Source organism: Fusarium mangiferae (genome assembly GCF_900044065.1).
Source record: "Fusarium mangiferae strain MRC7560 genome assembly, contig: FMAN_scaffold016, whole genome shotgun sequence".
NCBI classification, from domain to species: Eukaryota; Fungi; Ascomycota; class Sordariomycetes; order Hypocreales; family Nectriaceae; genus Fusarium; species Fusarium mangiferae.
Window position 1 is genome coordinate 711,209 of NW_024573936.1, and position 25,771 is coordinate 736,979.

A 25,771-nucleotide genomic window follows, 5' to 3' on the forward strand; every position below is an offset into this window, starting at 1 on the left:
TATTGGGAGGCACTTGTCGGTTCTTGTTCTTTTCAACCTGCCAACCAGTCATTCGCTGGGAATCACATTATCTGCGCACCCCGTTTTCCTCTGGCAATTCGCGATCCTGGCCCTCTGTTCTCCATGACGTCTTGACTCCTTGGGAGCTATGGAGGAGAGTTGCGCCAATCGTCAATATCTTGCTTGGGTTCTGACATCAATTGTTGTGTTGTTTCTTCTATTTTACCATCCTGGCTCGCCTATGGTTTTTTCGTTTTTTTGGTACTTGAGATCGATTCTAGTATGCGAGAAAGGGTTATTCTTAATAAAGGTGGAATATTCCTTTTTTTTTAAAAAAAAACTTGATTTATGATGAATATTGTTGGAGTTTCCTATCCACATGGCTCTATATCCCAAGTTATGATGTCGACGTCGTGAAATGTATTCCATGCAGAGACACTTCCTTAGCCAATGTGTGAGGTCATGGCATAGAACGAACTCATGACCGAGGCTCTGTGGTATATCTCATAGATATCACCAATACAGTCTCAAATGCCCAACTGAAGTCCTTGGTCGCATTCAACTGGTTACAAGATTACAAGACAGCTCATGCGTCAGACAACTCAAGCACACCTCTTTCGCGCCAACTTTAACCATTAACTATACAACTTAAGCAAACAGTTCGAGACATTGTGTAAACACTTTATGTAAGACACAAAGATAAAGCTCAGATGCTTAGTCTACGCTACACACGCTTCATGCAAGATCTTCCTCATCGATGATAACCGAGTCGATATACGTCATAGATCAACCACTCTCAGCCTGATGTCATTCTCAATGCACACTTTCAACAAAAGAATTTCATTTACAGTAACTCTCTCTCACCAATATATATACGCAAAATAAAATCATCTTATCCAATACACATCTCAGCCTTTCACGATCTTTCAAAATGGCCAGCGTCGAAAGTCAAGTGTCAAAGCAGTCCGAAGCTCCCCTCCAAAACGACAATGAGAATGCAGAGCAACTAGCTACCCTTGCAGAAGGCAAAGTCGCCGATGCAGTAAAGGGAACGAGTAGCAGAGATAAGCCACGCAAGGATGATATCAAGATTGAGGACTATACCTCTGATCTTGAAAAGTTCGTCTTAATATATAGCCCGTTCAGTATATGGAAGCTAATGCCATGCTAGAAAAAAGTCTGAGCAGGCCGAGGCCAGAGAAGAGATCAAGACACAGAGAAAAGCTGGTGTAGATGTTGATGGTAGTCTTGGACAGGGCAGACTGAGCAATGAGGACAACAGCAGTGTCTAATTATTCGTACAAATCCCTTCAATCACCGACGACTTTAAGTAAAGATAATCTGCAATTATTATTACATCCACCACTGCTTAGGTCCTATCCCCAGACTGTACATGGAATCAAAGGTTGACAAACATTACTCTATTAACAACAGCATCATGACTTTTATCCTTTTCCACCCTCCCGCCATCATTGTAAATCCTCGCCCCAAAAATAACAACAAAAGAAATGCCACATTGGGCGAGATCATAACATCATTACAGCCGTATTTCTCCCACGGCCATGGGTATTCGTTCTTTGTGAAATCACGACAGGCCGAGGAACTTAAGTGCCTTGTGGGAGTTGCCTTTTCGCCTCTCGGCCTTATCCTCAAGGAGCGGCATAATCCGTCGGTCTTCTTGATCCCAGTCGCTATCATCAACATACATGGTTAAGATCGACCGAGCATCAATCGCGGAAGGCTTCCGCTTTGAATATGATCGACTTGGCTTGCTTCTGGAAGACTTTGCTGTCTTGACTGTTTCAGCGATGGAAGGGGCTCGACTCGGAACCACAGATGACCCTGATAGTGCTGCTCCCAAAGACGCGCCAAGTGCCGGGGACATGGGCGGGCTATGAGTCGCTGATGGCACGCGTGGGAAAGGGGAGAAGGTCCCTGTGATAGATGGCGGCTTAGACTTCTTTGGGGACGGCTTCTTGGGAGGCTCTTGAGTGACATAGAAATCAGAAGTCTTAGACAGGATCCTCGAGATGGTCGCAATAAAAGTTGCGATTTCTGCATCAGCTGCAGTTGACGTGATAAGGAAGTTGGCCTCAGAAACCGTAACGTCATAGCCAGGACCCGAGTTTTGTGGGAAAGTCTTCCCGAGGCGCCTAACAGATCCTTGCTCTGGGCCGGTGATGGAGTTTCCACGTAAATGAGTGAATGGAATGCTCTTGCTGCTTGCATCAACAATCTGAGCCACCTTCATCAACTCCACTCCAACAAGCTTTTGAAGAGCCAGCACCGTCGCAAGATGCTCAGGCGGGTATTCAAGGAGAAGATACCTCACCTCTTCGTGAAGGGCAAGATACGTTTCGAGGTGTGGAATAATGAGAGTCGCGAGTAGAAACGAATTCGCAAAAGGGTTATCTTTGGCCTGGCTGGCCAAAGGCTGGGCCGTATACGCCTGCATGGCATTGGCAAGAAGGTACCTGCCCAGTGTGAGTTTTAAGCAGCACAAGATGGGGCAGAGTCAAGTACATACCTGAAGTCCAGTCGGCCACTTCGGCTCATACCATTGCATTTTGTTCCTAGCTTCTCAAGCTTTCCTGTGATGGCGCAAGTATAGTCCCTTTCCACACCTCTCTGGGCTCCAATAGCTAGGATCTGGTCGATTCTATGGCAAGGCCCACGGCTATTGTTACTCCCAGTCTCCCAAAAGACTGGGTTCCACAGTCCTTCAAGCTCTGGCAAAAGGGAAAACTGGAACTGCCGGTAGCCTTGAGTTTCTGGAGGGAAGTGTTCCTGGAGGACAGAACGCAGTGAGTTCTGTACAGTGATGGCTGATTCTTGACCATTAATTCGAAGGTCATGAAACTTGCTATCGACATCCGAAACCAGGGGTGGAGGAGTCCGAACTGGTGTTGGAGGTCTTGCAACCTTGAGCTTGGGCACAGTTGGGACAGGCTTCTTGTTGGGCCAGACGGACTGGTTATATGCGAACGGATCATATTCGTCCGAAAAGATCGATTGGTCGGTGGCAGCTGACTCCTCGTATTGGCTCTCTGCGCAGCTTACGTCTGTGATAGTGTTGGACTCAGGTGTTCCTGGAACCAGAGCATTGCCCTCATCTGTTTCGGAAGTAGGTGAATAAATAGCCACGGGAAATTGACCCATTCTAAGCCCATGGGTGACAGAATTGAGCAAAGGTTCGGGGACCTCCTCCCTGAAGTGCACCACAAGGTCCTCCATAAAGGGCAGTACTGGTTGGAATGCCTCCTTTGGTCCAGAAATGTGCTCGGCATCAGTACCTCTATCTACGTACGATGCCCGTGCAGGCTTTCGCTTCTTGTCCAAGGGAACCGGAGCCACTTTGATGATCGGGAGATTGGTTCTCACAATAACAGTTCGGGGTCCCTCTATGTAGCTGCGTCTGTTGGAAACGAGCTCCTTGGGGCTTGTAGTTATTGTTTGTGAATGCCGATGCGCTTTCAACAATTCTGGCTCCGGATCGCTCTCTAGTTGCCGTGCAAGTCCTGAAGTAGCTGCAGAAACACAGAGATCCCGATATCTGGGACTGGCCGAGTAGATTCTGTCCAGAGACTTGACTCGAGACAGAGTTGGGCTGCGGCCTGGAGACCTCATGTCCACTAATGACGCTTCCCCGTACACGACATTATCTGTGGACGGGATGCTCAAAACGTCGGATCTTGGGCTCAAGCCTTCGAGGGCAGGGGATACAGGGGCAGCCATCAAGCCGTAAGCTTCGCCAATACAGCTGGGAGATGTAAGGAAAGAAGCCCTAGGTGAAGGAGACTGTAGATTGGAAATATCATGATAGATGCGACCTGCAGACCGGTCATAATGCCTCGCAGAAAACCGGCAAGCTTGGGGTGAGTAAGAGCAGCCTGGTGCTTCACCAGCTGTACTCCCACCTTCATCTTTATTCGCGGCACCAAAAACAAAGAATGGGGCATCATCTCCGAAGTTGTCCTCGTAGCCGTAGAGCGGCAAGCTGTTACTTCGCGGACGAGGCGTGAGGGTCAAATCGAGTTCATTGGAGGGTTGAAGTGATGCTGTTTGTCGGTCCAAGGCGTCGGCAGCTCGCATAGCTCGTGTTATGGGATCTTCGAGCTCCTGCTCTTGGTCACCTTTATCCTTCGGTTGATACATGTCCTGCCTTCTCCAGTCTCTAACTGGATTGTCCAGGCCCACCACTCCATCCTTAACCAGCTGGCTGAATAGCGACTCGGCACGGTAGTAGTCTCCATCTGTTTCGTAGTCCATGATGGCTCTGATACAAAGTGTTCGTGCACTCGGGGTCCCACCGTTCATAAACACGAGTCGCCTTCCACTTGCTGTTGAACCATGAAGGAAAGCTTGAGCAGCTTCGTAACGAGCTACTGTGGCCTCGTGTATTTTCTTGACATAAACTCGAATGTCTGAACGGTTCTCTAAGTCCCTATTGGAGATATAATTTTGAATGCTGGGAAGTATCAGAATATGTGGTGAAGTTGGAAGCAGTCGTAGCTGTGTTGATATCGTGTCTACATGGCCTTCGAAGGCAACGACGCTCCCAGGGAGCTTGTTGTCGGTAGACATGATGAACACTCGAGGCGCCACTGATTCGGACGATCTCTTAGTAGAAAAAAGGAATAGTAAACGGGAGAGGTCGAATTAAAGTAAGGGATTGTGCTGATGGAATGCTTGGTCCGTTCGAGGGTGTGAAAGGGAGCAGCCGAGAAACTTTTGGTGTGAAACACGCCCAATTACAAATAAGAAACTCTATCCGATGATTAGTGAGGTCGACATCGGAATGAATAAAGAAATGATCTTACAAGGGTATTTCTCAAGTTGAATGATAAAATGCGCTCAGATATGAGACGTGATGAATGTAATTAAAGATCCCGGCCTGGGGAGGAGAGAGGGTGAAGAAAAGAATGCTCGTTCACGAAAGGCAAGAAATGGAAGAGGAGGAGTAGGGACTTTGAGGCAAGTGCCATCGGGATGTAAACTAGAAAGAACGACCTGGAAGTTGGAGGCAGCTACGACTAATATCTAATTCAAGGCAGGTGCAGGTGGTGTAGGTGGTGCATGCTCTCAGAAGCTGCAGGTCAGGTCGCCAGTCTTCTCCACTGCCAACGGATACCGACTCCTATAATTCCACTCCAACTCGTTCATCAGTCTCCATACTAGGCCCAGGATTTCAGGTTGTTGTTGAACCCTGTAAGAATCGGGCTACCGCAGCAAAAAAGCAAGCCACTCTAGCGATTTACTGAGAATCTGTTGGGTCTCCATACATCCACGAAGGAGCCCCGACGAACGAACAGCATAGAGACACCGAGACCCATCCCGCCAGTTAATCACTCGTCACTGCAGGGTTGCTTTTGGGCTTGTTTAGCCTCCTGAGGGAGCCAAACAGAACAATGCCGATACGAACTGGATGGGAGGTCCAAGCTTCGAGGTCGATATCAAGGTCCGTTTCCGTGCTGTTGGAGTGTCTATGCTATCCCAGCCGGCTGGGTTATCAGGCTGACTGGGACGGGACTGGCCTGCTCGCAACTTGGAATCAAGCTATCGGGCACCTGCAGTAATTCTCCCTTACCGCCAACGTATTTGCCAAGTATGCAGTGAGACCACTCAGCATACGTAGCACAAACACAAACACCAATTGCAATACATAAGGTAGCGAGGTCCTTGCGTGTCGTGCGTCTGGGGCAGAGAAACTGTTTGCTCAAATTACAGGGATCGACAGCACCCATGTCCCATGTTCCATGTTGCAGCTCACGGCCCAGTCCCACAATGCAAGGGCTCCCGTCAAGGATATTCCATGATCCAGGATCTGGTCTAGGCCCAGCTGAGACGCATTATCCCTTGATGATGTCTTCAACTCATGTATGTATAGATTTCGGTCGCGATTAGGTCACGCACAATAGAGCTGACCCCTCTATAACATATCATATCGCCGACAGCCATTATCATCTATTCGGTTGTTATTACCCGATTCCTCTCAAGACTCAAGCCCAAAAAAGAAACATTAAGCTAAAACATGAAACACAGAAACCGGAAATAGCTGTCGCACGTTGTAGGTAGTTGGCATTGGACACTGAACGTATTGCAGCCTCTCATGTCATACTAGCCAGCCCATTTTCGGCTTCCACGCAAAACCCTCAAGCTGACTGAGTCGGCTTAAGCTGGCCTTTTACTGCGGCTACACACGATACAGGGCGAGGAAGCAACCGGCTCGAATCCTATTTGTCAAGCGTTGCACGGCAAGGGGGGTTCATTGCAGTGTTTGATATTTCAATTACCACAGGGGCTTCGACTCAATCTTGAACTAATCAATGGAAAAGGGAAAGCAAGGTAAGGAAATACATACATCAAGCCTTGTGGATAGCTTCTGGCAATGTGGGCCATTCAGTACACCGTCGATCCCCCCACGTCAATTAACGGGTTTCAAATTCTATTTTGGCCATCATCTTCCGAAAATCCGAAATTCTCAAATGGCGATCGTTGGCCCAAATCCACAATGCTCATCAGCATGCAAAACGGGGCGGTACTAGGCGGTTGAGCTTTGAATCTAGGGTCCTGGTAATTACCTCATTTACCGTATACAGGTGGTGCTCAGCGCCATCCGCGGTAGTCTATACAAGACGTAGTAGGTGACTGCAACTATCGAACAGACTTTTAGCGTCGTGATGATATCTGAATCAGTCATATGTCTCGCGATCTCACTAGATCCTTTCGACAAGGGTAGCATTGACATCAACCTCGAGACGCTTCGCACCGCGCGGCTATTTGACCCCCCCACTTACCGTTGTTTGCTTGATAGTGTGACCTGCCAAGTCCTAGAAAGACAAAGGAAACGACTTCGGAACCACTTGATGATAGCTTTGGACGCAGCAATACTAGTCATCAATCCTCCTTGGACCATCTTGGACCAGAACGAACAACGATCGTTTCGTGATTGTCAGAAGGAGGGTTGGGAGTTTGGAGTATGATCCCGTCTTGCAGCAGCACCTTACGATCCTGCAGAAGCCAAGCATACTGCGAACTGTTGCTGCTCATGCAGTGCACGCTGGTAGAGAACAATGGGTTCCGACTGTTCGGACTAGGGGCCTGCATGTCTTACGAGATCGAAGTTTGGCAGGCATCGTCATAACGCGTGCCATGCCTGTGGCTTATGGCTATCGTTTCAATTCAGATACTAGCTTTTCCCATTTACGACAAATCTCCCACAAAACATGGCTTATGCTCGTTTTGACAATGATCACTCACAAATGACGCCGATGCGGGTAAAAAGGGGACGTATTTCCCTTTCCCCGAAAAACATAACACAGCACATACCGATTATGATTTTATGAATCTGTGAGCTAACATGTATACCTACTCAGCGTGACAACGGATCCACTTGGGAACACAATCGTCACTGAACAGGGTCCAGGATACTTGCGAGGCGGAGAATGGACAGCCAGGGACAGCGTACTCCATACGCAAACTTAACAAATTTGCAATCTTGGGGAATGGCCAGGATGTTTGAGTATATCGCGCTCGTGAGCAAGGGGGCCAGTCTTGGCCGATAGAGATCGGGTGTTGGATTTACAGTGCATGAAGGAAGCTGAGTACTAGATCAGCTAGAATGAATGGTACGGTGACATTGAAGATCTGGAAAAAGAACTTCATTGACCAGCTGGGTGCCATTATTGTGTTGGCAAACCTCAGGCTTGTGGCTTGTGGTAAACTTTCAAGTTAAAGTTGCCCGTGTAAGCCACGAGAACTTCGAAGCTCAAAACGGGAATCAAGTTCGTTTAATGAATTGTGCTAATTGACGGTTTCACAGGACGAAATTTTGAGTTCAAGTCCGGCAGCGATCCCTAAAACCAGGCTGAGTGCATCAGTGAGTGCTTGACACACCCGCCGTCTTTGCTCTGTGTTGCGTTTGAACAAAACAACATCAGTGTGCAAGGGAGGTGCTCTGTGTTTTTAGCCGTCTTCAGCTATACCAGCGCTGTATAGATTTAGAAAAGCTGTATTTACATCTCTCCTGCAGGATAGACCCTGCAGCGCCAGCAGACAATTGCTAGAAAGCAAACTATCAGCGCTGTTTGTTATGGCCAGCGCTTTGCGGCTGAATCAAAAGCAAGCACCACGGATAATTAAAACGTGACGAGTATGTGATGCGCTGGGGATCAAATCCTGTCATTTGTGATAACAGATTTCATCACTTGCCCTGCCCCTGTTACCTAGAAATTCAATTCCTTTTTCTTCACAGCTTATCGATGTCCCAGTTCAAGAAATTAGTGGCTAACACGTCAGAGCCATATGAGACATATTCCTCTTTGGTGTAGCCATGGTCCTCCTGGTTGGCCATTGGCATTGAGTCTTATAAATGAACACAAGGTGGCATACAAGGTTAGTTTTTAGTGTTTGTCTCTGCACCTGGAAAAGGAGAGGTGCCGCCAACACAGGCCACTGTCTGAGAGCACTTGCACACGGAGTCTAAGACACGCAGGACACGATCCAGGCTATCATGGCTCGGAACAGCGAGTTCAGACGTATGGTTACACGGCTTGGATGCGGCTTTCCGTCGTATGTTCCGCAGACGAAGTTGAGCTGAAATTTTGTGGCACGGTACGCAACTCATGGCAAGTGTTTCAGGGGCTTGAGCAACACCAGACTGACCGTGAGAAATACGGCGGTCAGAGTCCAACTATTCTGAAAGGTGGGAAAGTCATGTCAGTCTTGCTATTGTCTAGTCGTCCATGAGTTCTGCTAGCTCAGCTTCTTCCTCGGCCGTCAACATATTGCCGCCCTTCTCCTCTTCTTCCTTTTTGGGTTCTGCAGCCTTCTGGATCTTGACAACGACCTCGTCAAGCTCAGACTTCCCGAGCGGCCATGTGCGGACAGTACCGTCGATACTAACACTGCAAACCTTGCGAGGGGTACCATCGGTATCCTGGAGCAGAACGAGGTCTGTAACTTCTTCGTAATGGCCAACCAATGTGCAGTATAGTTTACCAGATGAGCGGTCCCAGACCTTGACATTCTCATCGCGGCCTGCCGTGATGACCCATTGGTCTGTTACGAGAACACCTCGCACATAGTCCCCATGTGTGAGCGTGTCATCAGCGACAAAGTTCCTTGAACGGGCCAGGCATTTTGCAGTTCCGTCAGCACTGGCAGTCCAGAGATCAGCATCCTCACTCATTTGGTCAAAGACAAGTCGGTAAATGCTGGTATCGTGTTCCTGAATGGTAAGTCGCTCAGCATCGGGGCGGTCGGAGAAAGATTCGGGCAGCTGCTTGTAACTGTCCAGGGTGACCTTCCACCGTCGGATGTGCGGGTCGCTGCCTGCGCTGGCAAATACGACAGTGGTAGGGTCGCTGAGCACAGGATCGATGGCAAGGTGCTGGACGGCAAGCATTGTCGTAGTGGGATCTTGCAGGGTATGTAGTCGTTTGCCTGACTCTACGTCCCAGACGAAAATCTTCTTGTCGGCACCTCCGCTGATGAGAATGTGCTTGCCTGAGACGGTAGCACAGATGATGGTCTTTACAAAGTCGTCATGGCCGCTGAACTTGCGGCCAGGTTTGGCGGTCTCAATATCCCATGACCAGATGTCCTTGTCCCACGAACCGGCAAAAACAGTCTTGTTTTCTTGCCCTCCTGTTGCGAGGCAAGTTACAGGGGCCTTTGGTCCACGGTAAGTCGTTTTGGTCTCCGAGGTCTATAAATGGTTAGTACTTGTAGTTTCGTGAGAGTATCCAGACATACCTCGAGGTTAATTCGGCGAACAGCGCCAGCAGACTCAGCGATGAACACAGAAGTGAGAGGTGCAGCAGGATCTGGGACAGCTGCTAGAATCTTGGACTTCATAACTACAGGGTCGCCATTTTCGTTGCTTGCCTTGGCAGCCTTGCGTTGCCGCGAAGCATGAACAGCGCTGCAGGGTTAGTTGGTTATAGCTTTGTAATAGGAGAAACGGTTGTGCATACTCTGTCTCGAAGAAGTGATCACGGTCTGCAGATTGCATTTTGAAGGTCAAGATTTAAACGTGTTATAGAAACAGGTTCTGGTACTGAGACACAATATAAGCCCAAGTGGTAGATATTTTGCTTGTCGTGAGTCTAACTCAAGATATTATCTCTTGATCTAGGTTAGGTTAGTAGGCAACCATGAAATAGTTGGAGATATTGGATTTGAGTGGGAGTTGAATCTCAGTGGAGCTATCCCCTGTAACGGCGCGGGGTCTTTCCGCGACTTTAATTGCAACGCGCTCAGACGCGTCTCCCGAGAAACGCCTGTCCCACTTCTAAACCAGCCATCACCCATCATCGATCGCACTTTTTCTATCACAGCAAATATTCCATTGCTCGTTGATTTGAACGACTAGAACAACATCACATCGACGACTATGGACTCGACAATCGCCTCTAAACCACGGCCTCGGCCCGCCCATACCCAAGGAACTACTCGCTGCGCCTACACTCCCGATGGAACTCGTCTCGTCACAGTCGGTTCCAACAACACGATTCGTCTCTACAAAACAGGATCTGATGGAGAACCGATCAATATCGATGATTGCCAGGAACAGAACATGGCCGTTGCCGCTGGCGACGAGTTCTTCGTCGTTGGTTCTGAAGACGGCACCGTCAGTTTATACTCCCTCGAGACACATACCTTTGAGCGTTTCCTTACCCGAACTGTACTGCCAATTCGCGATGTTGCGCTGTCTAGCGATCGTCAATGGTGCGCTGTGGCAAGTGATGAGTTGAGCGTCAAGATTGTAAACACAAAGGACATCACACAGGTCAAGCACCTTCGAGACCATGCCCGCGCTGTGCGAAATGTTAGCTTCGATCCTCAGGGGCGGTTGGTTGCACTTTCTGGCACCGATGGAATCGTTTACGTATATTCTCTCACAGCCGAAGAGCCAGAGCTGATTCGAAAGGTGGATGGGATCATTGGCGCTATCGACGGAGACAGCGAGACCTCAACACGCGTTGCGTGGCATCCAGACGGTAGAGCATTTGCCGTACCGACACCCGTACGAGACATCCAGATCATCTCCAAGAATGATTGGGAGAAACAAAGAACTTTCGCCAACGGGCATTTATCTGATATCACTGCCATCGCCTGGTCGCCCAATGGTGCCTTGTTGGCGTCGGCGAGCAAAGACGGAAAGGTCCTCATCTGGGAAACCAAGACACAGTCCGTCATTGCAAGATACGACTACTCCAATGTCATTGACATTGTGTGGCACCCTACCAAGAACATCGTCTCCTTTACAACTACTGATGGTGAAGTCTACATCTACCCAGACTTCCTGACAGACCAGTTCTCGCCTCTGTTAAAATTGGCCACACAACCCGCCCCCTTCATCCACGACCCCCTTGCCGAGTTATCTGCGAACCGAAGACCGCCCCCAGCCAACGGCCAGAAGCAACAGGGTCTGCCAACGAGACCCCGAAGGGAGTCGCTTGGAAGTCTCGACTCATTTCTGGAAGGCGGAGATGGATATGGCGATGATGACTTCGTGGAGGACGATGACGGTGCTGGATACACTGTTGGACAAGGCCAGAAACGACCCCGGGACGGTGATGATGGCTATGGTACCTCAAATAAGCGTCGCCATATGCTTGAGCCTCAATACCATGAAGCATTCCAACCAGGAGCGACTCCCTGGCGAGGGAACCGCAAGTACCTTTGTCTGAACCTGATTGGTTTCGTCTGGACAGTTGATCAGGACTCACACCACACTGTTACAGTTGAGTTCTACGATCACGAACTCCATCGAGACTTTCACTTTAGCGATACCTTCCTCTACGATAAGGCCTGCCTAGCTGAGCATGGCACACTCTTCTCATGCCCACCTAAAGATGATGCCCCTGCAGTCATATTCTATCGACCACACGAGACATGGACGCAACGACATGACTGGCGCATTGAATTGCCCAAGGACGAAGCTGTGACGGCCATGTCTTTGAGTGAGTCTTTTATTACAGTCACAACGAGTGCCAACTACGTACGTGTATACACCCTGTTCGGCATGCCATATCGTGTATATCGACCCAAGAGCACACCGATGGTGACATGTGCAAGCTGGAGGGATTACGTATTGACTATGGGCAATGGACCCATGGGCGCCGATGGTAATACTCGCCTTCTATACACCATTGAGAATGTTAAGAGAGATGAGATTTGCCAGAATGAGGATACAGTAGCACTACCCGAGGGCGCCACACTGAAGAGCGTCCTCTTCTCGGACAATGGTGTAAGTTTTCTCTATAGGGCTGATTATAAGGAACCAGACTGATCACGATCCAGGACCCCTGTATCTACGACTCAACAGGCACTCTACTTACACTTCTTCACTGGCGCCAGCCATCAAGGGCATCATGGGTGCCACTTCTAGACACGAAATTGATGGACCGTCTAGCATCAGGCCGCAAGAACGAGTCCTACTTTCCCATTGCAGTGGCCGATAACAAGTTCCACTGCATCATTCTCAAGGGTGGTGACCAGTACCCCTATTTCCCTCGTCCACTTCTGTCTGAGTTCGATTTCTCCATCCCTATAGCAACAGCACCTAAGATCTCGAAGCGAAAAGCCCGAGAAGGATCTGAGGATCTTGACATGGGCGATGGCGATGAAGATAAGGACGATGAAGATAATGGCTCTGCAGAAACTCGCAAGCTCGAGCAGCAGTTCATGCTTCATAACGTGGAGGCAGCTCAGCTCCGGGATCTCATGGAGGCTACATCAGGCAGCCACGCATTACGCTCGCAGCTCTCACGTCTTGAACTCGAAATCGACAAGACTCTTCTGCAACTCCTGGCGGTTGAGTGTCGTGAAGGCGAAGAGCGAGGCATGCGGGCATTGGAGATGGTACAGCTCATGCGGGATCGTACAGGCCGCATGATGGACGCTGCTGGTAAAGTGGCAGAGAGATATGGAAGGACGATCTTGGGAGAAAAGATTCGTGAGTTTGGTGAGAAACGGGTTGGAGGACTGGAAGACGATGACTTTCCATAATATTAAATATGACCCTGGACGAGGTTGTGATGTGGATTTGGATTATGTGTAGCATTGGAGGAGTATAGGATCTTGTCGTTCGGGTCCGAACATGACAGATAATGAACATCATATATCAAGAAAGACCAATTGTCTCTTCATTTCAAGCTCTGTTGTTGCTATCGCCGGGGAATCACGATTTCGATATGAAGTGAATGATGGCCTCCTGTCCTTTCTATTGTAACTGTTGGGAAGCAGACTCATCATGTTATTCAATGTCTCAAAAAGACACTGCACTGCTAATCGAAATTATTGCCGACTCAGATTCCGGACACAACTGATATGCCTACATAACCTACATAACCTAGGGGAGGCGAGAGAACTTTGGGCCCTCTATCCTAAGTGATGAGAAGACTTGGGTAAGTTCAGTATATCTTGATAGACATTTAGACCAGTGAGCTTAACGTCAGAAGTTCTCTTGCCCCCCAGGGACAACCTATTTCTCACACCCATTGAAACTATGGCGAGTCATGGTAGCTTTGATATATGTGGAAACTAGAACTGCCAGGTGCTTCGAAATTGCCACTGGCCAAGCTTCCTCTAATAACTATGTATCTCTATAACTTGTATTCATATCAAGTTGGTGTCTCAAAATACTCACGAAATAGTCAATTCATTCTGTGCCCAAGAGGAGTTAATACTCAGGGGTTGACAGTTGTTGCCAATACATGGATGTACCATGTCGAGTATTTCTAATCACATCAAAATTTTGCTCTCCCCTTGTGGAAATGCGACGGATGTTGTACCCGCGGGAGTCGATGTCGATCATGATACCCTGAAAGTTTTGACTATTTTTTTTCTCCCGTCAGCAAGCAACGTTGAACTGTCGGAGATACAGTAGACGCAACGTATGCTAGGCGTGGCTTCGCACCCGGTCCGGCCGAAAGAGAAGGAATTCCAAAAGAAGGAATAAATCGTGAACAGAGATTTTTCTGTTGACAAGGCGTCATGGATAGAGTAACATCGTTAGTGTGCACGGGTTCAGTGTCAAACGATAGTGTCTTGGTCTTTGATGAACCAGGTATTGCAGCAAAATCAACTGCCGAAGTCCAAGCAAAGCTAGCCTTTTACTAGCATGTGAGTCGAAAACATGTTCATTCCCTGTACAAATTCTGAGGAAACGGCCCAAAGGTCGGATATGGCGAGCGTCAAAGGCATTTCGGCCGGAGGCGCCCATCCCAAAAGGTCGAGCTAATACCGACAGACAGGGTCAGATTTCGGAATACGGCCCATATCAGCATAGATTTGTAGTGAAAGCGGAGTGGCTCAGGTACGCGGCGAATATGAAGTGCCATAAAACCTGCCATCGGAAGAACCGATACTGTCCCTTGGATCGTTCTCGAACATTTCGATAACCACAGAATCTGTTAGCGCTCATGCAGTTTCTGTCGTGCATAACACGGCCAACTTCAAGTTGGTACTACAGCAGGGAGTGACGTGCGCTGCCCTGTCATCCATGTCCTCGGGTTTTGAACATGAGCCGAAATGCATCCCTGTTTCAGCCCGTTCCCCTTTTATTATCATCCCGTTTCGGACAGAGCGCCATAGCCATGTCCGACGCCCGATGAGAAGAGTTGAACAAGTTTATTACAAGATAAGCAGTCATGATTTCATGCGTAATCTGGGAAAACGTTAACCGTGTCCTGAATCGCGAATGCCTAGCTACATGCCACTAGTCAGTCATCATAGATTGAAGCTCGATATGCTGGGATCTTGCATCAGGGGACGGGACGATCTGGTCGTGCAAACCGGGGAAGTGATAGACGGTTTGCTTTTTGTACTGGGCCTGAGACGCATCAAGTATCACAGAGATGATGAGCGCAGTCTGACAAAAGGACAAACTGCTCTACGGATGAGCACCGCGTCGTATGGGTGTCAGGCTAAGTCTGATCCTGCATTCTCATCAGTTCAATGTCTCATCAAAGAGCAATATATCCTATTGTGAGAGCAACTGACAGAAGATTCAGTGCAAGATTCAGGTGTGGTTCCTGTGCCCGTATATCTATCGAGGTAAAATGCCAGAACTGCATTTCGATGGGTCGTACAAAGTCTGTCAGTTCCGAGTTCTGCCTGAACAGATATTGAGGGACCGAACATTATCGGGTTGCTGTTGAAGTCGGCCCTATGACAACTCCCTGCAGTAGGTAGACGCCTTATGAGCTCCTCCTCTGACACAGGGGACTTGTATTCTAAAAATGCTGTTAAAAGGACCCAATTCATCGGTCCGAGGCTTGGCATCCCACTCTTTTCGGGATGGTGGTCTGTGGTGAGTTTTTGGGTTCGCTGGCTGAAGCTGGTGGCGAACCGGCGTCAAATCTTAAATGGTCTGAAGTCGAATTTGAGCCGTGGTTTGCTCGCCGTGGGGGCTTGTGGCTCTGAGATGGAGGCCTTGAATGCAGTGGTGTTGCCATTTGGTACACTTTACCTAAGTTACGGGCCTGTTGTGGAACGCTCCCACGATTATCCAAAATTTATATTATTGGAAATTTGAAATCGACAGGGTGCCGTTGTTGAGTTGTTGGTTCTTTAAATTGCTAATGCCGTGAAGCTCAACATTGAAGCAGATGCGCGAGGTTGAGAGCCGTACTGGCATTGATTGGTTGCTGATATCAGAACATGTTGTAAAGTCGGGGGCGTGTACAGTCTACATGAGTCAAGAGCCTGTGACTTTTAACTCAATAGCTACCTGTAGTGAACCCTGTAGATTGTTAACCTTTGGAAATAATAAGGTCAAATTGCTGTCGATCAAATTCAAATCGGTTAGAGACAAATGACCTTCTTACACGAAACGGGGACAAACAGCCTATCAAAGCTTGATCTGTACTTGTCAACACACAAAATGTTTGGTCCCCTATAATCAAGACATCAGTCGGAGTTGGAGCTCACAGGCTCGGTTTCCCTTTGAAGCTGAAAATTCTTCATTCCGCGGTTGTCACTGGCTCTCGCTATCACCGGAGCTAGAGATCATGGGCCTGAGGCGGGAAAGTTTTCGGGACTGAACAGCATAGTGTAGTAAGCATTCAAAATGAATCAGAACGAGTCATAATCATCTCGCAAATCGCCAGCTCGGTTACGTTCAACCGTTGATGATGCTACATACCTGTTGCGGGGAAAGCTGATGCATTGACGGCATTTGTTCAAAAGCCGGTCGATGATATTCGCAAAGACCCATGTGCCCCATCAGACAACAAACTTAAAATGCCAACCTGTTGGATCTGTGGAGCTGTTACACGAGAAACTGATTAATCGGGAGGATCTAGAACACAGTAGTTATAATAAACGATTGCGATGTGTTTAGAGTGTTGCTGGTGTTTGCCCATGCTTAGCAAGTTGTGGAACATTGGTGAGCCTATTCCAAGACGAGAGGATTAAAATCCACTTATCAGGCGTCATTCTGAGAATAGTTACTCAAGGAACCTCAAGAGAACACACGAAGAAACTCTGAATGCCCGTTTAAGAATCAAGCTTAGGACCCGTCAAACGACAAGGTTGCAGGTTCCGGACGCTGTGGGCAACGGTCGGTCTCTGTCGGCCGTTGACAGAGAACGTGGGAGTTTGCTTTTTGGATCCCGCTTTGATCCCCTGGCTTGTGTTTTTTTTCGTCTGGTCCTGGCCTGGATACTAGCTAGGGGAAGTTGTCCGAGATGCAGCCATAGATTTGGTTGTTGAGGCCAACAGACGCCATCGCCAAGGTTTGACTAGCGGAGAGAGCTAAGGCCCTTGATCACAGTTGAAGTGGCTCGCGGATCGTCATAACTTCGACAAGCTGTCTGCAGGGATAGTTTCTCTAGGCGATTTCTGACTCTGTGGGCTTGAATCAGTTCTGAACGCCTCACCTTAAAGAGTCGGGTCTAACACATGAGTTTGGATGTTGAAGCGGTATCTTTATCTTCGTAGACTTTGGATGTTTCACTGCGGATGAGGAGCTGAACTAGAGAGGTAAGCTCTTTGGATGGACATGAAGGCTGAGTCGATATTAGCGTTAAGAATGGAAGCAACCAAGCCAAGTACCTTACAACGGGAAGGAAGCACGGGGCACGGCCGCACGGGCGACGGGCCACCGAGTAGAAGCCGGACCACGGGCAGGAAAGCACGGAGCACACAGAGGTCTTGCATCTGATAGGCTGGGGACTTTGTGAAAGAAAGTGCACCTGTCTCCTGCCCAGGTAGGAAATCAGAGACTGCTTTTAAGGACTTTCAGTGAAGCCAATGTTTAGCACCTTCCAGTGGTAAAGCCAAGAGGAACAAAAGAACCTCACCTAGCCCGACGAAAGGGAAGGAGCTTACCTAGGTAATAGTAATCTCGAATGAAGGACGAGAATCATGTGGCATCTGTCTGTGCCTGCATTAGTTACGTTCAAAGTCAAAGCCGGAGCAAAAAGCACACCACCAAGATATTCATTCCTAGAGGCTATTCATCAGATAGGGAGAGGCTCGACTCCGTACTAGAAGATGCACAATTATTAGAGCCCCTTTCATTCGTTCAACCACCAACACAAACTCTTCGGTTACCATTTGCGGAAACTGTACCCAGCTGGACAAGGGTCGACCAACAGGGAGACTTGTTGAGCCAGGGTCATCCGGGCCGTCCATGTTGATTCAGATCCATTCCCCATTTACCCAACCGGTTCGCTGCTAGAACCCGCCCGCCATCTCGTCTCTTCGATGCACTATCTCGCGATCCTGGAGAGGACTTCTATCAAGTGCTGCAACATCCCCCTCACCGTGGTACCACATGCGGAGCCCTGTCATGCTTAAGAACTAGCAGAGGGTCCGAGCAAAGATTGACCTGAGATGATGATACTCCTTACTGCTTCTTGTATCCCGTAATTACGCATTATGATGAAGACTAGCGGTTTATCCCAGAACCAGAGAAGAGCATTCTGTATGTCCAATGACGATTGATGTCTTCCACATGTTGGTATTGGTTCATTATCACGTACCATCAGAGCTATTGCTTCTTATGGCATGGACAACGATCATGCACCACCTTTCCGATTTCGCAACGCGGCTTTGCTTCCGACTAAATGATCGACCCTCAGAGACCCATCATATGCAGCAACGTTGAGGCTTTTTCTATGGTTTTGGACCACGAGGCTCTCGGATTCAGGCACGGAGAAAGGAAAACATTTTGAGCTTTTGATGGAGACGATTAATATAGTGCCCAGTCACGAGCCACACCTTCTAATCTTCTTCAACATTTCCACACGCACACTCACTGCATCCACTGGTACATCTACCGATACAGAAAAAATGGTCTAGGCCGTTATTGACTGCTGCAACATACCTGAAATTTCCTCTTTCTTTCTTTTCTGGTATTGTCGATGCCCCTTGAGACACCCTCTTCGGGTCATCGAGGCTGGGCGCCACACATCGCACTTTGCCTCCCGGCGTTTCCAGACGCCAGGCTGCCACACCATGTATGAGAGCAGCGGCATGGCGTCGTAGAAAGGATGTTGAATGTTCCGGGCCCTTCTTCAGGTAAGCTTTATCTTACCATCTCCGGTACCGTTTGGAGCAACTTTCTCTGACGGGTTCTTTATCCCAGATCTGTCGCTGAAGCCGCCACTAGATTTCGGGGACTGTGTAAGCGGGTGTTGATCTTGGCGGCGCTATACTGGCTTCTACCATTGTTCCATCTACTAGACATGTCAAAGTCTTGGTTGTCGCACTGAGACGATTGATGAGTTCCTTCAGCCTGGGCGCTGGAACTTCATTCCAATGATGAGGCCATGATGGATTATGCCATTACTTGGGGCAGTGATCCAGAACCACGGATGGCTGCATTTGGCAGAAGTGAGACCTCTGTCTTTCAGCTTGTCACTGCAGTTCAAATTTGTTCCAAACGGTGATAGCATGAGAAACCAAGCTGCCGTACTTTGTAAAGTCCGTTCCTGGGCGTGGGACGTCTGGAGTGAGTATAAGGTAAGGGTCTGAAGGAGAGGGTGCAACAATCGATGCATGCCCATGCGGGTGAGGGGGTGCCTAGAAGGCCAGAGGCTGGAGTTGGTGTGGGTGGGCTTCTCTTGGAGACTCAACTCATTGCTTTCGATTGGATCTCAGCTGGGCTAACCTGCTCTCCTCCGTAGGTAGCCATGAGTGTCATCCCCATCCCCATTCTATCTCCATGGACTCCTTGCTAGCCATGCCCCCAAATTTCCAACCCCGGCGCATGGATCCAGTTGATATTGATCGCATCGGATTCCTTGCAGTTCCAGAAAAAGAAATCAGTCCTGCCAGCAGCTTGCCTGGATTCTTTCTCTCCTCCCCTCCTCCTGTCTTTCGTTCTGTCTTTTTCGAGACCTTCATTCAACAGTACCTGGCAACTTTCCTATCATCACATATAACCATTGACTCGGGTTTAGCTAGAACGTCTTTGCTCCCTACCTAAACTGCCGTGCAACCACTTTCACTACCCACCAGCAGGTACATTCCCGTCTGTTCCTTCACAGTGCACAGAAGCTGTTTTCTGTTTTCTGGCGCTCAGCCCTTTACCTACTCCGACCGCCTCGCCAATCTTTTCATCGGCCCTGTCCTGAACTGAGAGCTCTCCCCGCTTGTTCCCACGTAGGTGTCATTGCTAGCAGCAGCCCTGACGATTCGTCAGTTGAGCATTACTGGACGGGACAGCTTCGACTCCAGGGTTGAACCAAACCTAGCTTAAGACTTCTTCATCAAGTCAGCCAAAACGTTTGATCATCGCGGCATCGCCGAGCTGTATCGAACGCTATCAGGGATCTGTCCAGTGTTTCGTCTATCTTTACGTCCCTGCAGTGGTTTTGCCCTTTGTCCGAGCAACCTATCATCTGGCTGAGGTGCCAAGATAGACTCAGCGACAAATCTCGCCTTCCCTCCCCCCCGCCTTCTAGAAGGTGGACGAGAGCCCTGAAAAGGCCCCTATGCGAGGCTGATCAGCAGCAACTATCCTAACCAGGGTGTCACCTAAAACCAACACTAACCTTAGTGACCGACCTCCCTAAAGCACTTGGCTTGGGGTTTGAGAGCTTGTGGTCTTGGCCAGTCTAACCAATTCAACCATCGACCAAGAAGAACCTGGCGGGCCCAGCTGCAAATCGCCGTTCTTGTCTGGGCTATTACCACATCCCATTCTGTCGTTCGTTCGCCTGTCTTTTCCTGTCACCTTTCTCTTTCCCAAGCCCAGGACTGCGCATTTCGCCTACCAACGCCGGGAAGCGCTTGAACAGACTTGGGCTGAGTTGAGCTGCGCTGCGCGACATCAACCACTGACTCGTTTTTGCGCCCTGAGAATGAGGTAAGCCTTTGAAGATTTCACTCTGTTGTGTCTGCACAGTCCATTCCGCGCCCATTGATCGCATTGTATCGCATCACGTCGCAAGTTGCCTATCTCATGCACAGTATGGCACATACATATCTCTTTCAAGACCGGCTCCGATCCCGACTCCGCTACCACTCTCCATCGCCTCCTCCCCCGTTGTCTCTCGGCTTGTGATCCACAGTCTCGCATCCGCGATACCGTCTCTGTCTCCGGGTTCTCTTCCCTTTACAAAGCTTTACCTTACCTCACCTTACTCTTTTCCTTTCCTACGTTGTCGTCTCAAAGTTTAGCCGCTGCACACCCTCATTCCTTCACACCCCCATCGGCCGGCCTTGCGTTCACCCTCCTACCTACTTTACTTTCCTTGCCAACATCTACCTTATGTACTCCATCCTTTAACCACCCCGTTTCCTTCCGTCCTCGCTTGTTGTTCGCTTCTCTTTGCATCTTTCGTTTCTTCAAGAGATAGCAAGCACTGTCGACCCTGATCCCGGCTCATCTGTACATACATGACCCTTCTTGTCGACTAATCATCATGGCTACAGCGCACATGGCCGTCAGGACTGAGACCTTCCCACATTCGAATCCAATTCCCCATAGCGAGTCAATGGGTGCTCGCATTATTCCTATACCAACTCCTACGATCAAGATGTCTCCTCCAAGCAACGGCGATCCCATGGAGATCACATCACCTGCGCCATCTTCTACTGGCAACAACAACTCCGACTCCGATGCCAACGGCAAATCCAACGATCGACCCAAGAACTCTCCCGCTCCCGATTCCAACAACGTCGCAAACAATAATGCCAATAATTCCAATAGCATGCCTGCGCCCCCGCCGGCTGCTGCTGCTGTACACCAGCCTAAAATCGTACAGACAGCCTTCATTCATAAGCTCTACAAGTGAGACTGCGCCGCCAAGCTCTTCACGATAGCTTGCTAACGTAGCGACAGCATGCTGGAAGATCCCAACATTCAACACTTGATTTCATGGTCTGCAAGCGCTGAAAGCTTCGTCATGTCGCCGTCGGCCGACTTCTCAAAAGTTCTCTCGTGCGTCCAATACTTCCATAAACTGGCTACTTTGCAATCGACTAATGCCTTCTAGTCAATATTTCAAACATACCAATATCTCATCATTCGTGAGACAGCTGAACATGTACGGTTTTCACAAGGGTGAGTACTAGAACACACACACGAATTGTGAGTAATCGCATTGGCTAACTTGCGCAAAGAACGCGACGTTTTCCACACTGGAAACCCTGATACAACTCTCTGGGAATTCAAGCATGGCAACGGTAACTTCAAGCGCGGCGACCTAGTAGGACTACGTGAGATCAAGCGCCGAGCCAGTCGACATGCTTTGGTCCACCGCGAGAGCAACTATACCAAACCTGTAGCATCCCAGCCAGGCACTCCAGCCGAGCCTGTACCTATCCCGCCTGACAGCGCTGATGCTCGAATGCTCAATATTGAGCATACGCTCTTCGACTTGAGTAATCGCCTGCAGAGGAGCGAAGAGGCAGCTCATTATATGCATGTCAAGAGCCAAGCCGCAATGGACACGGTGAATCGACTTCTTCACTTCAATCAAGAGCTTTCAAGACATATGCTGTCTCTTGTTCCGGCTGAGAGTCCCCTCTCTCGTGAAGGTGTGTGTTACTAGACGAAATCTCGAACGATAGCTAACGTTGACGTAAGTCATTATTCTACAAGGCGAAATGCAAAGGCAGGCTGAAGTACTTCGGACACTCGACGAACCACCCCAGGAGGCACCTTACACCGGCCGACAACAATATTTTGCGAATGTTGAGAACGCCCCAGTATCACCCAGACAGCTTGCCCAGGACGACCAGAGACGAGGCCCTGCTCTAGGCGTCCCCCCTGCACGCGGCCAGAACTTTTATAAGCCACCAGTTCCTTCCAACCTATCTGGCAGCACTCGCAGGCCATATGGCTCCATCAGCGGAAGCAGTACTACGCAGTCGTCCCCGTTACGTACAGGACCGCCACCGCCGCCTCCTGCTCCTCACCCTCTATCCAATGTTGAGACTGTTCCCGGCCCCGGCAGTCTGGCCCGCCGTCACACTGCAGCCGATATTCGAGCCCATGGCTGGCAGCCAGCACCATCTCCCTTCAGCACTGGCGCACCCTCTGGAGCATGGCCCCCTTCGCCTAGCCGTGTAGCCCCAGAAGACCAACGGATCAGAGACTCATTTTCAACGTACTCGTTGCAAGCTGCGTCCCAAACACACCCTCACTCACGCCCAACAACGCCACCACCTCCATTTGCAAATGGCGCTGGCGGTGGCTCTGATACATTCGGTGGCTGGTCGTGGGGATCTGCTGGCCGTGAGAACAAGAACCTTGCCGTGAAAGATCATTCAGCTCCCCCTACTCGAAGGGGGAGCATGGCTCATATCCTCAATCCCAGTGACACTGCCGAGCGATCAGACGAGGATGAGGACCCCCGAGGTGACGATGACAGGAAGCGAAAGCGAATGCAGTAAATAATCACACATTTAACCCTGATTTTACTGTGGGCTCTTGAAACCCGAACCATGGACGACGAAATTCAACACATCACATACGTACATACACATACACGGGCTCTGTACATGGATACTTACTTTCCCTTCATCGGCATTACATTAGGCCATAAACATACTTTGGATTTTGATGGCGAAGAGACCGCCTACTTGGAGTATAGGAGGACATCGGATAGCTGGCTAGAACACGGTCACGGAGGCTTTCTTCATTACGAGCGCAAAGCATAGCAGGATACCATGGCGGGCATTTTGTTTAGTCCCATGGAAATCATTAGTCCTCGCCGAAAGGAAGGGGGCAGATTTCGGCACACCTAAGAGACGGAAGTTGAATTCTTGGGAGGAGTTGCATGGTGGGTGCATGTATATACCATCAGAAGACAATATTATTCTAAGCAAGTTAAATTTGATCCTGTCATCTCCCTTTTCTGTGAAATGATGTCGTCAACTCTCTCTGCGTGTATTCTGGGTATCTTGATATAAAACTGATATAAACGTTATGCCTATGCCTATGCCTCTCCCCCTGTTACCCCAGGTGCGGTCTTTTGTTTCTTGTTTTTCTTGTTCTTGCTCTTCTTCTTCCGCTTCTTTTCTGTCTGCCCACCGCCCAAAATAGGTTCATCCTGTGTTACAGCGTCTTTCATATCCGCATCCGCATCCACCTCGACCTCTCCCCCGTTTTCGTTCGTCTCCTTATTCTCAGGTGTAACAGGAGAAGTCTGATCGCCAGCCTCCGGCTCCGGTTCAACCTCCTTCTCCTTCTCCTTCCGGGGCCTCTTTCTTTTGCCTAGCGCACTTCGTCCAGCTTCATCTTCGCTCTCGCTCTCCTCAGCCTTCTTCTTCAGATTGCCCTTGGCATCTTTGTTCAACCTGCCCCTTAGCATTCTCTCCTCTTTTGAGTTTGCAAACTTTTGAACGTCTTTCTTCTCTGGAACATAGCCTAATCCTTCGTTTGGTCGTGCGCCGCGAGCGAGATCCTCATCGTTGTTGTCTGGTAGAGTGCGTTGCTTGCGCGGTAAATCACGAGTAAGGGGCATCGATTTTCCTATGGACGTCCTGGAGGCGAGGAGCAGTGAAAGAGTGTTTGCGATTGCATCGCGGTTTGTTGCGACGGGGAAAGGTTGGGGGGCTTCAGGTGCCATTGTATCTTTTGTCGCGATCAGTTGTAGTAATGCTGGTGCACGCAATCCGAAGGAGATCGTGTAGAGAAGTGCCTTGAAGTAATTAGGGATATTGCGAGAGTTAATTTATCATTGCTTCAGGTGGCCAGGATTGGTGATGTTTGGGGTTGGTGGAGAGTATCTGGCAGAATAATTTCACATGCGACAAAAAATGCGGATGCTTATCTTATCGCCCCTGATGGGAAGTTCGACTTCAACAAGAGAGTTCAATTCGTAACATGCTATGATTAAAGGAAATATGCTTCAATATTTACTGCCTTGTATAATAGTTTTGGAAGATATATACTCGAATTAACTAAGATTAGGAAATTACACAATCTCTATCCTGTAACTGTGATAATACTTTGGGTCATAAATTCATAAACGTAAAAAGCCATACCAATCGCCGGCCCCTCCAAAACAAGTCATTAGTAGCTAGCCGTCGTATCTCTCAAGCTGAGGACGTAAGGCAGGTCTGTTGAGTCGTGCCGTGTCGCAAGTCGAATAACAGACCCCGAGCTAGCTGATGATTTGGATCGAAGGCTGGAGGTTGATGGCTGGCTCATGGGGTAATGACGCCGACTTCGAGCAAGACTATTATTGCTAAGTCTTCGTGATATGGACCCTGGCCCGGTAAATCCACTCCTCACGCTGTTAGGAGCAGTCTCATAAACGTTCCAGGTATTCGTGGATGGTTGGCGCCGTATTCGAGCAGAGCTGCTGATGCTAGCGTCGGAGGGAGCCAGATTACTGCGAGACGTGCCCAGCCTTGATCTAGTATCGTCATCGCCATCGGTAGAGGGTGAAGACGCATCGTCTTGCTCGTCCAAAACATCTGGATCCAGGGGTTCCATGGCGCGAAGAATCTCGGCAAAAAGATGCATAAGCTCCTTAAACTGAGCATTGGAAATTGGTCGATTCGAGAAGCGTGCATACTCATAGTGTGAAAGAAACTCGATAGTGGTTGAATCCATCTCGATCACCCCCAATTCAGCCAGGTGAACTACGTAATCGCGCAGGCTCATATTGGCGGTTCGCTGCAGAAGAGCTACAGCGTCTGGGTCCAGCAGAGGCGGGTTCGTATCGGAGGTCGGGTCAGGAGGCGCAAGAGTCAAAGCTTTGCCCTCGATCAAATTAGGCAGTTCTGAGAAGACAGTGTTGTACTCGAGGTTCGGTAAATCCGGAGCGTTGGGTGAAGACCATCCATAATGTTCGATGTCTCCCCAAACAGGCTTTTTACGAGGGATCACCACCACCAACTCCTCCGCCGGACCGCCAGGACCATCAAAACCCAGCTTAACCCTTGTTTCGACAGTTTCATCATCCGGTGCCGTGTTGTCTGTTTGAAGCCTGGGGCGCGATTCGTATGCGATCGATGCACTTCGCCCAAGACCCAGCGCAATTACTTTATAGACAGCCGAGCGAAGATCCCCCTTCTCGATTGGTACCCATCCTTTCGGTATCGACCCAAGATCGGTCTTGTTGATGTATAGACGGGTGATAAAGACGAAGGAAATAATGACAATGGCGAGAACGTAGGCGGCAGCGACGATCCAGATGTTGTAGAGCTGTCGATTTTGGAACGAGCGATGAATGGCGTCGGCAGGGGTGGATATTAGCAGTCCTAGCAGACAGACGTAGAGAAGAAGGTAGAGAGTTCGATAAACGATAGATGCGACAAGCCGGCGATGAGAAACGGGAGACGCCATATT

The 25,771-nt window shown here is 49.2% G+C and overlaps 7 protein-coding genes across 7 annotated transcripts; 3 read left to right on the forward strand and 4 right to left on the reverse strand.

Moving 5' to 3' along the window:
• Positions 1 to 931: 931 nt before the first annotated feature.
• FMAN_10638 (uncharacterized protein) lies at positions 932 to 1,292 on the forward strand (the record flags this gene model as incomplete). The annotated part of the gene is made up of 2 exons (XM_041823880.1): positions 932 to 1,119; positions 1,172 to 1,292. 2 exons carry the CDS (start codon positions 932 to 934, stop codon positions 1,290 to 1,292), a joined length of 309 nt encoding a protein of 102 aa, XP_041689416.1.
• Positions 1,293 to 1,585: 293 nt separating this feature from the next.
• Positions 1,586 to 4,584, reverse strand: FMAN_10637 (uncharacterized protein; the record flags this gene model as incomplete). The annotated part of the gene is made up of 2 exons (XM_041823881.1): positions 1,586 to 2,474; positions 2,528 to 4,584. The coding sequence occupies 2 exons, from the start codon at positions 4,582 to 4,584 to the stop codon at positions 1,586 to 1,588; spliced, it is 2,946 nt and encodes a 981-aa protein (XP_041689417.1).
• A 4,150-nt stretch (positions 4,585 to 8,734) lies between these two features.
• FMAN_10636 (uncharacterized protein) lies at positions 8,735 to 10,015 on the reverse strand (the record flags this gene model as incomplete). The annotated part of the gene is made up of 3 exons (XM_041823882.1): positions 8,735 to 9,709; positions 9,757 to 9,925; positions 9,978 to 10,015. 3 exons carry the CDS (start codon positions 10,013 to 10,015, stop codon positions 8,735 to 8,737), a joined length of 1,182 nt encoding a protein of 393 aa, XP_041689418.1.
• Positions 10,016 to 10,396: 381 nt separating this feature from the next.
• Positions 10,397 to 13,017, forward strand: FMAN_10635 (putative sepB protein; the record flags this gene model as incomplete). Its single annotated transcript, XM_041823883.1, has 2 exons — positions 10,397 to 12,256; positions 12,310 to 13,017. The coding sequence occupies 2 exons, from the start codon at positions 10,397 to 10,399 to the stop codon at positions 13,015 to 13,017; spliced, it is 2,568 nt and encodes an 855-aa protein (XP_041689419.1).
• Positions 13,018 to 20,888: 7,871 nt separating this feature from the next.
• On the forward strand, positions 20,889 to 22,863 carry FMAN_10634 (uncharacterized protein; the record flags this gene model as incomplete). Its single annotated transcript, XM_041823884.1, has 5 exons — positions 20,889 to 21,256; positions 21,308 to 21,406; positions 21,462 to 21,529; positions 21,589 to 22,005; positions 22,055 to 22,863. The coding sequence occupies 5 exons, from the start codon at positions 20,889 to 20,891 to the stop codon at positions 22,861 to 22,863; spliced, it is 1,761 nt and encodes a 586-aa protein (XP_041689420.1).
• A 545-nt stretch (positions 22,864 to 23,408) lies between these two features.
• FMAN_10633 (uncharacterized protein) lies at positions 23,409 to 24,041 on the reverse strand (the record flags this gene model as incomplete). The annotated part of the gene is made up of 1 exon (XM_041823885.1): positions 23,409 to 24,041. One exon carries the CDS (start codon positions 24,039 to 24,041, stop codon positions 23,409 to 23,411), a length of 633 nt encoding a protein of 210 aa, XP_041689421.1.
• A 446-nt stretch (positions 24,042 to 24,487) lies between these two features.
• Positions 24,488 to 25,768, reverse strand: FMAN_10632 (related to thermotolerance membrane protein Dlt1; the record flags this gene model as incomplete). The annotated part of the gene is made up of 1 exon (XM_041823886.1): positions 24,488 to 25,768. One exon carries the CDS (start codon positions 25,766 to 25,768, stop codon positions 24,488 to 24,490), a length of 1,281 nt encoding a protein of 426 aa, XP_041689422.1.
• Between the last annotated feature and the right edge of the window lie 3 nt (positions 25,769 to 25,771).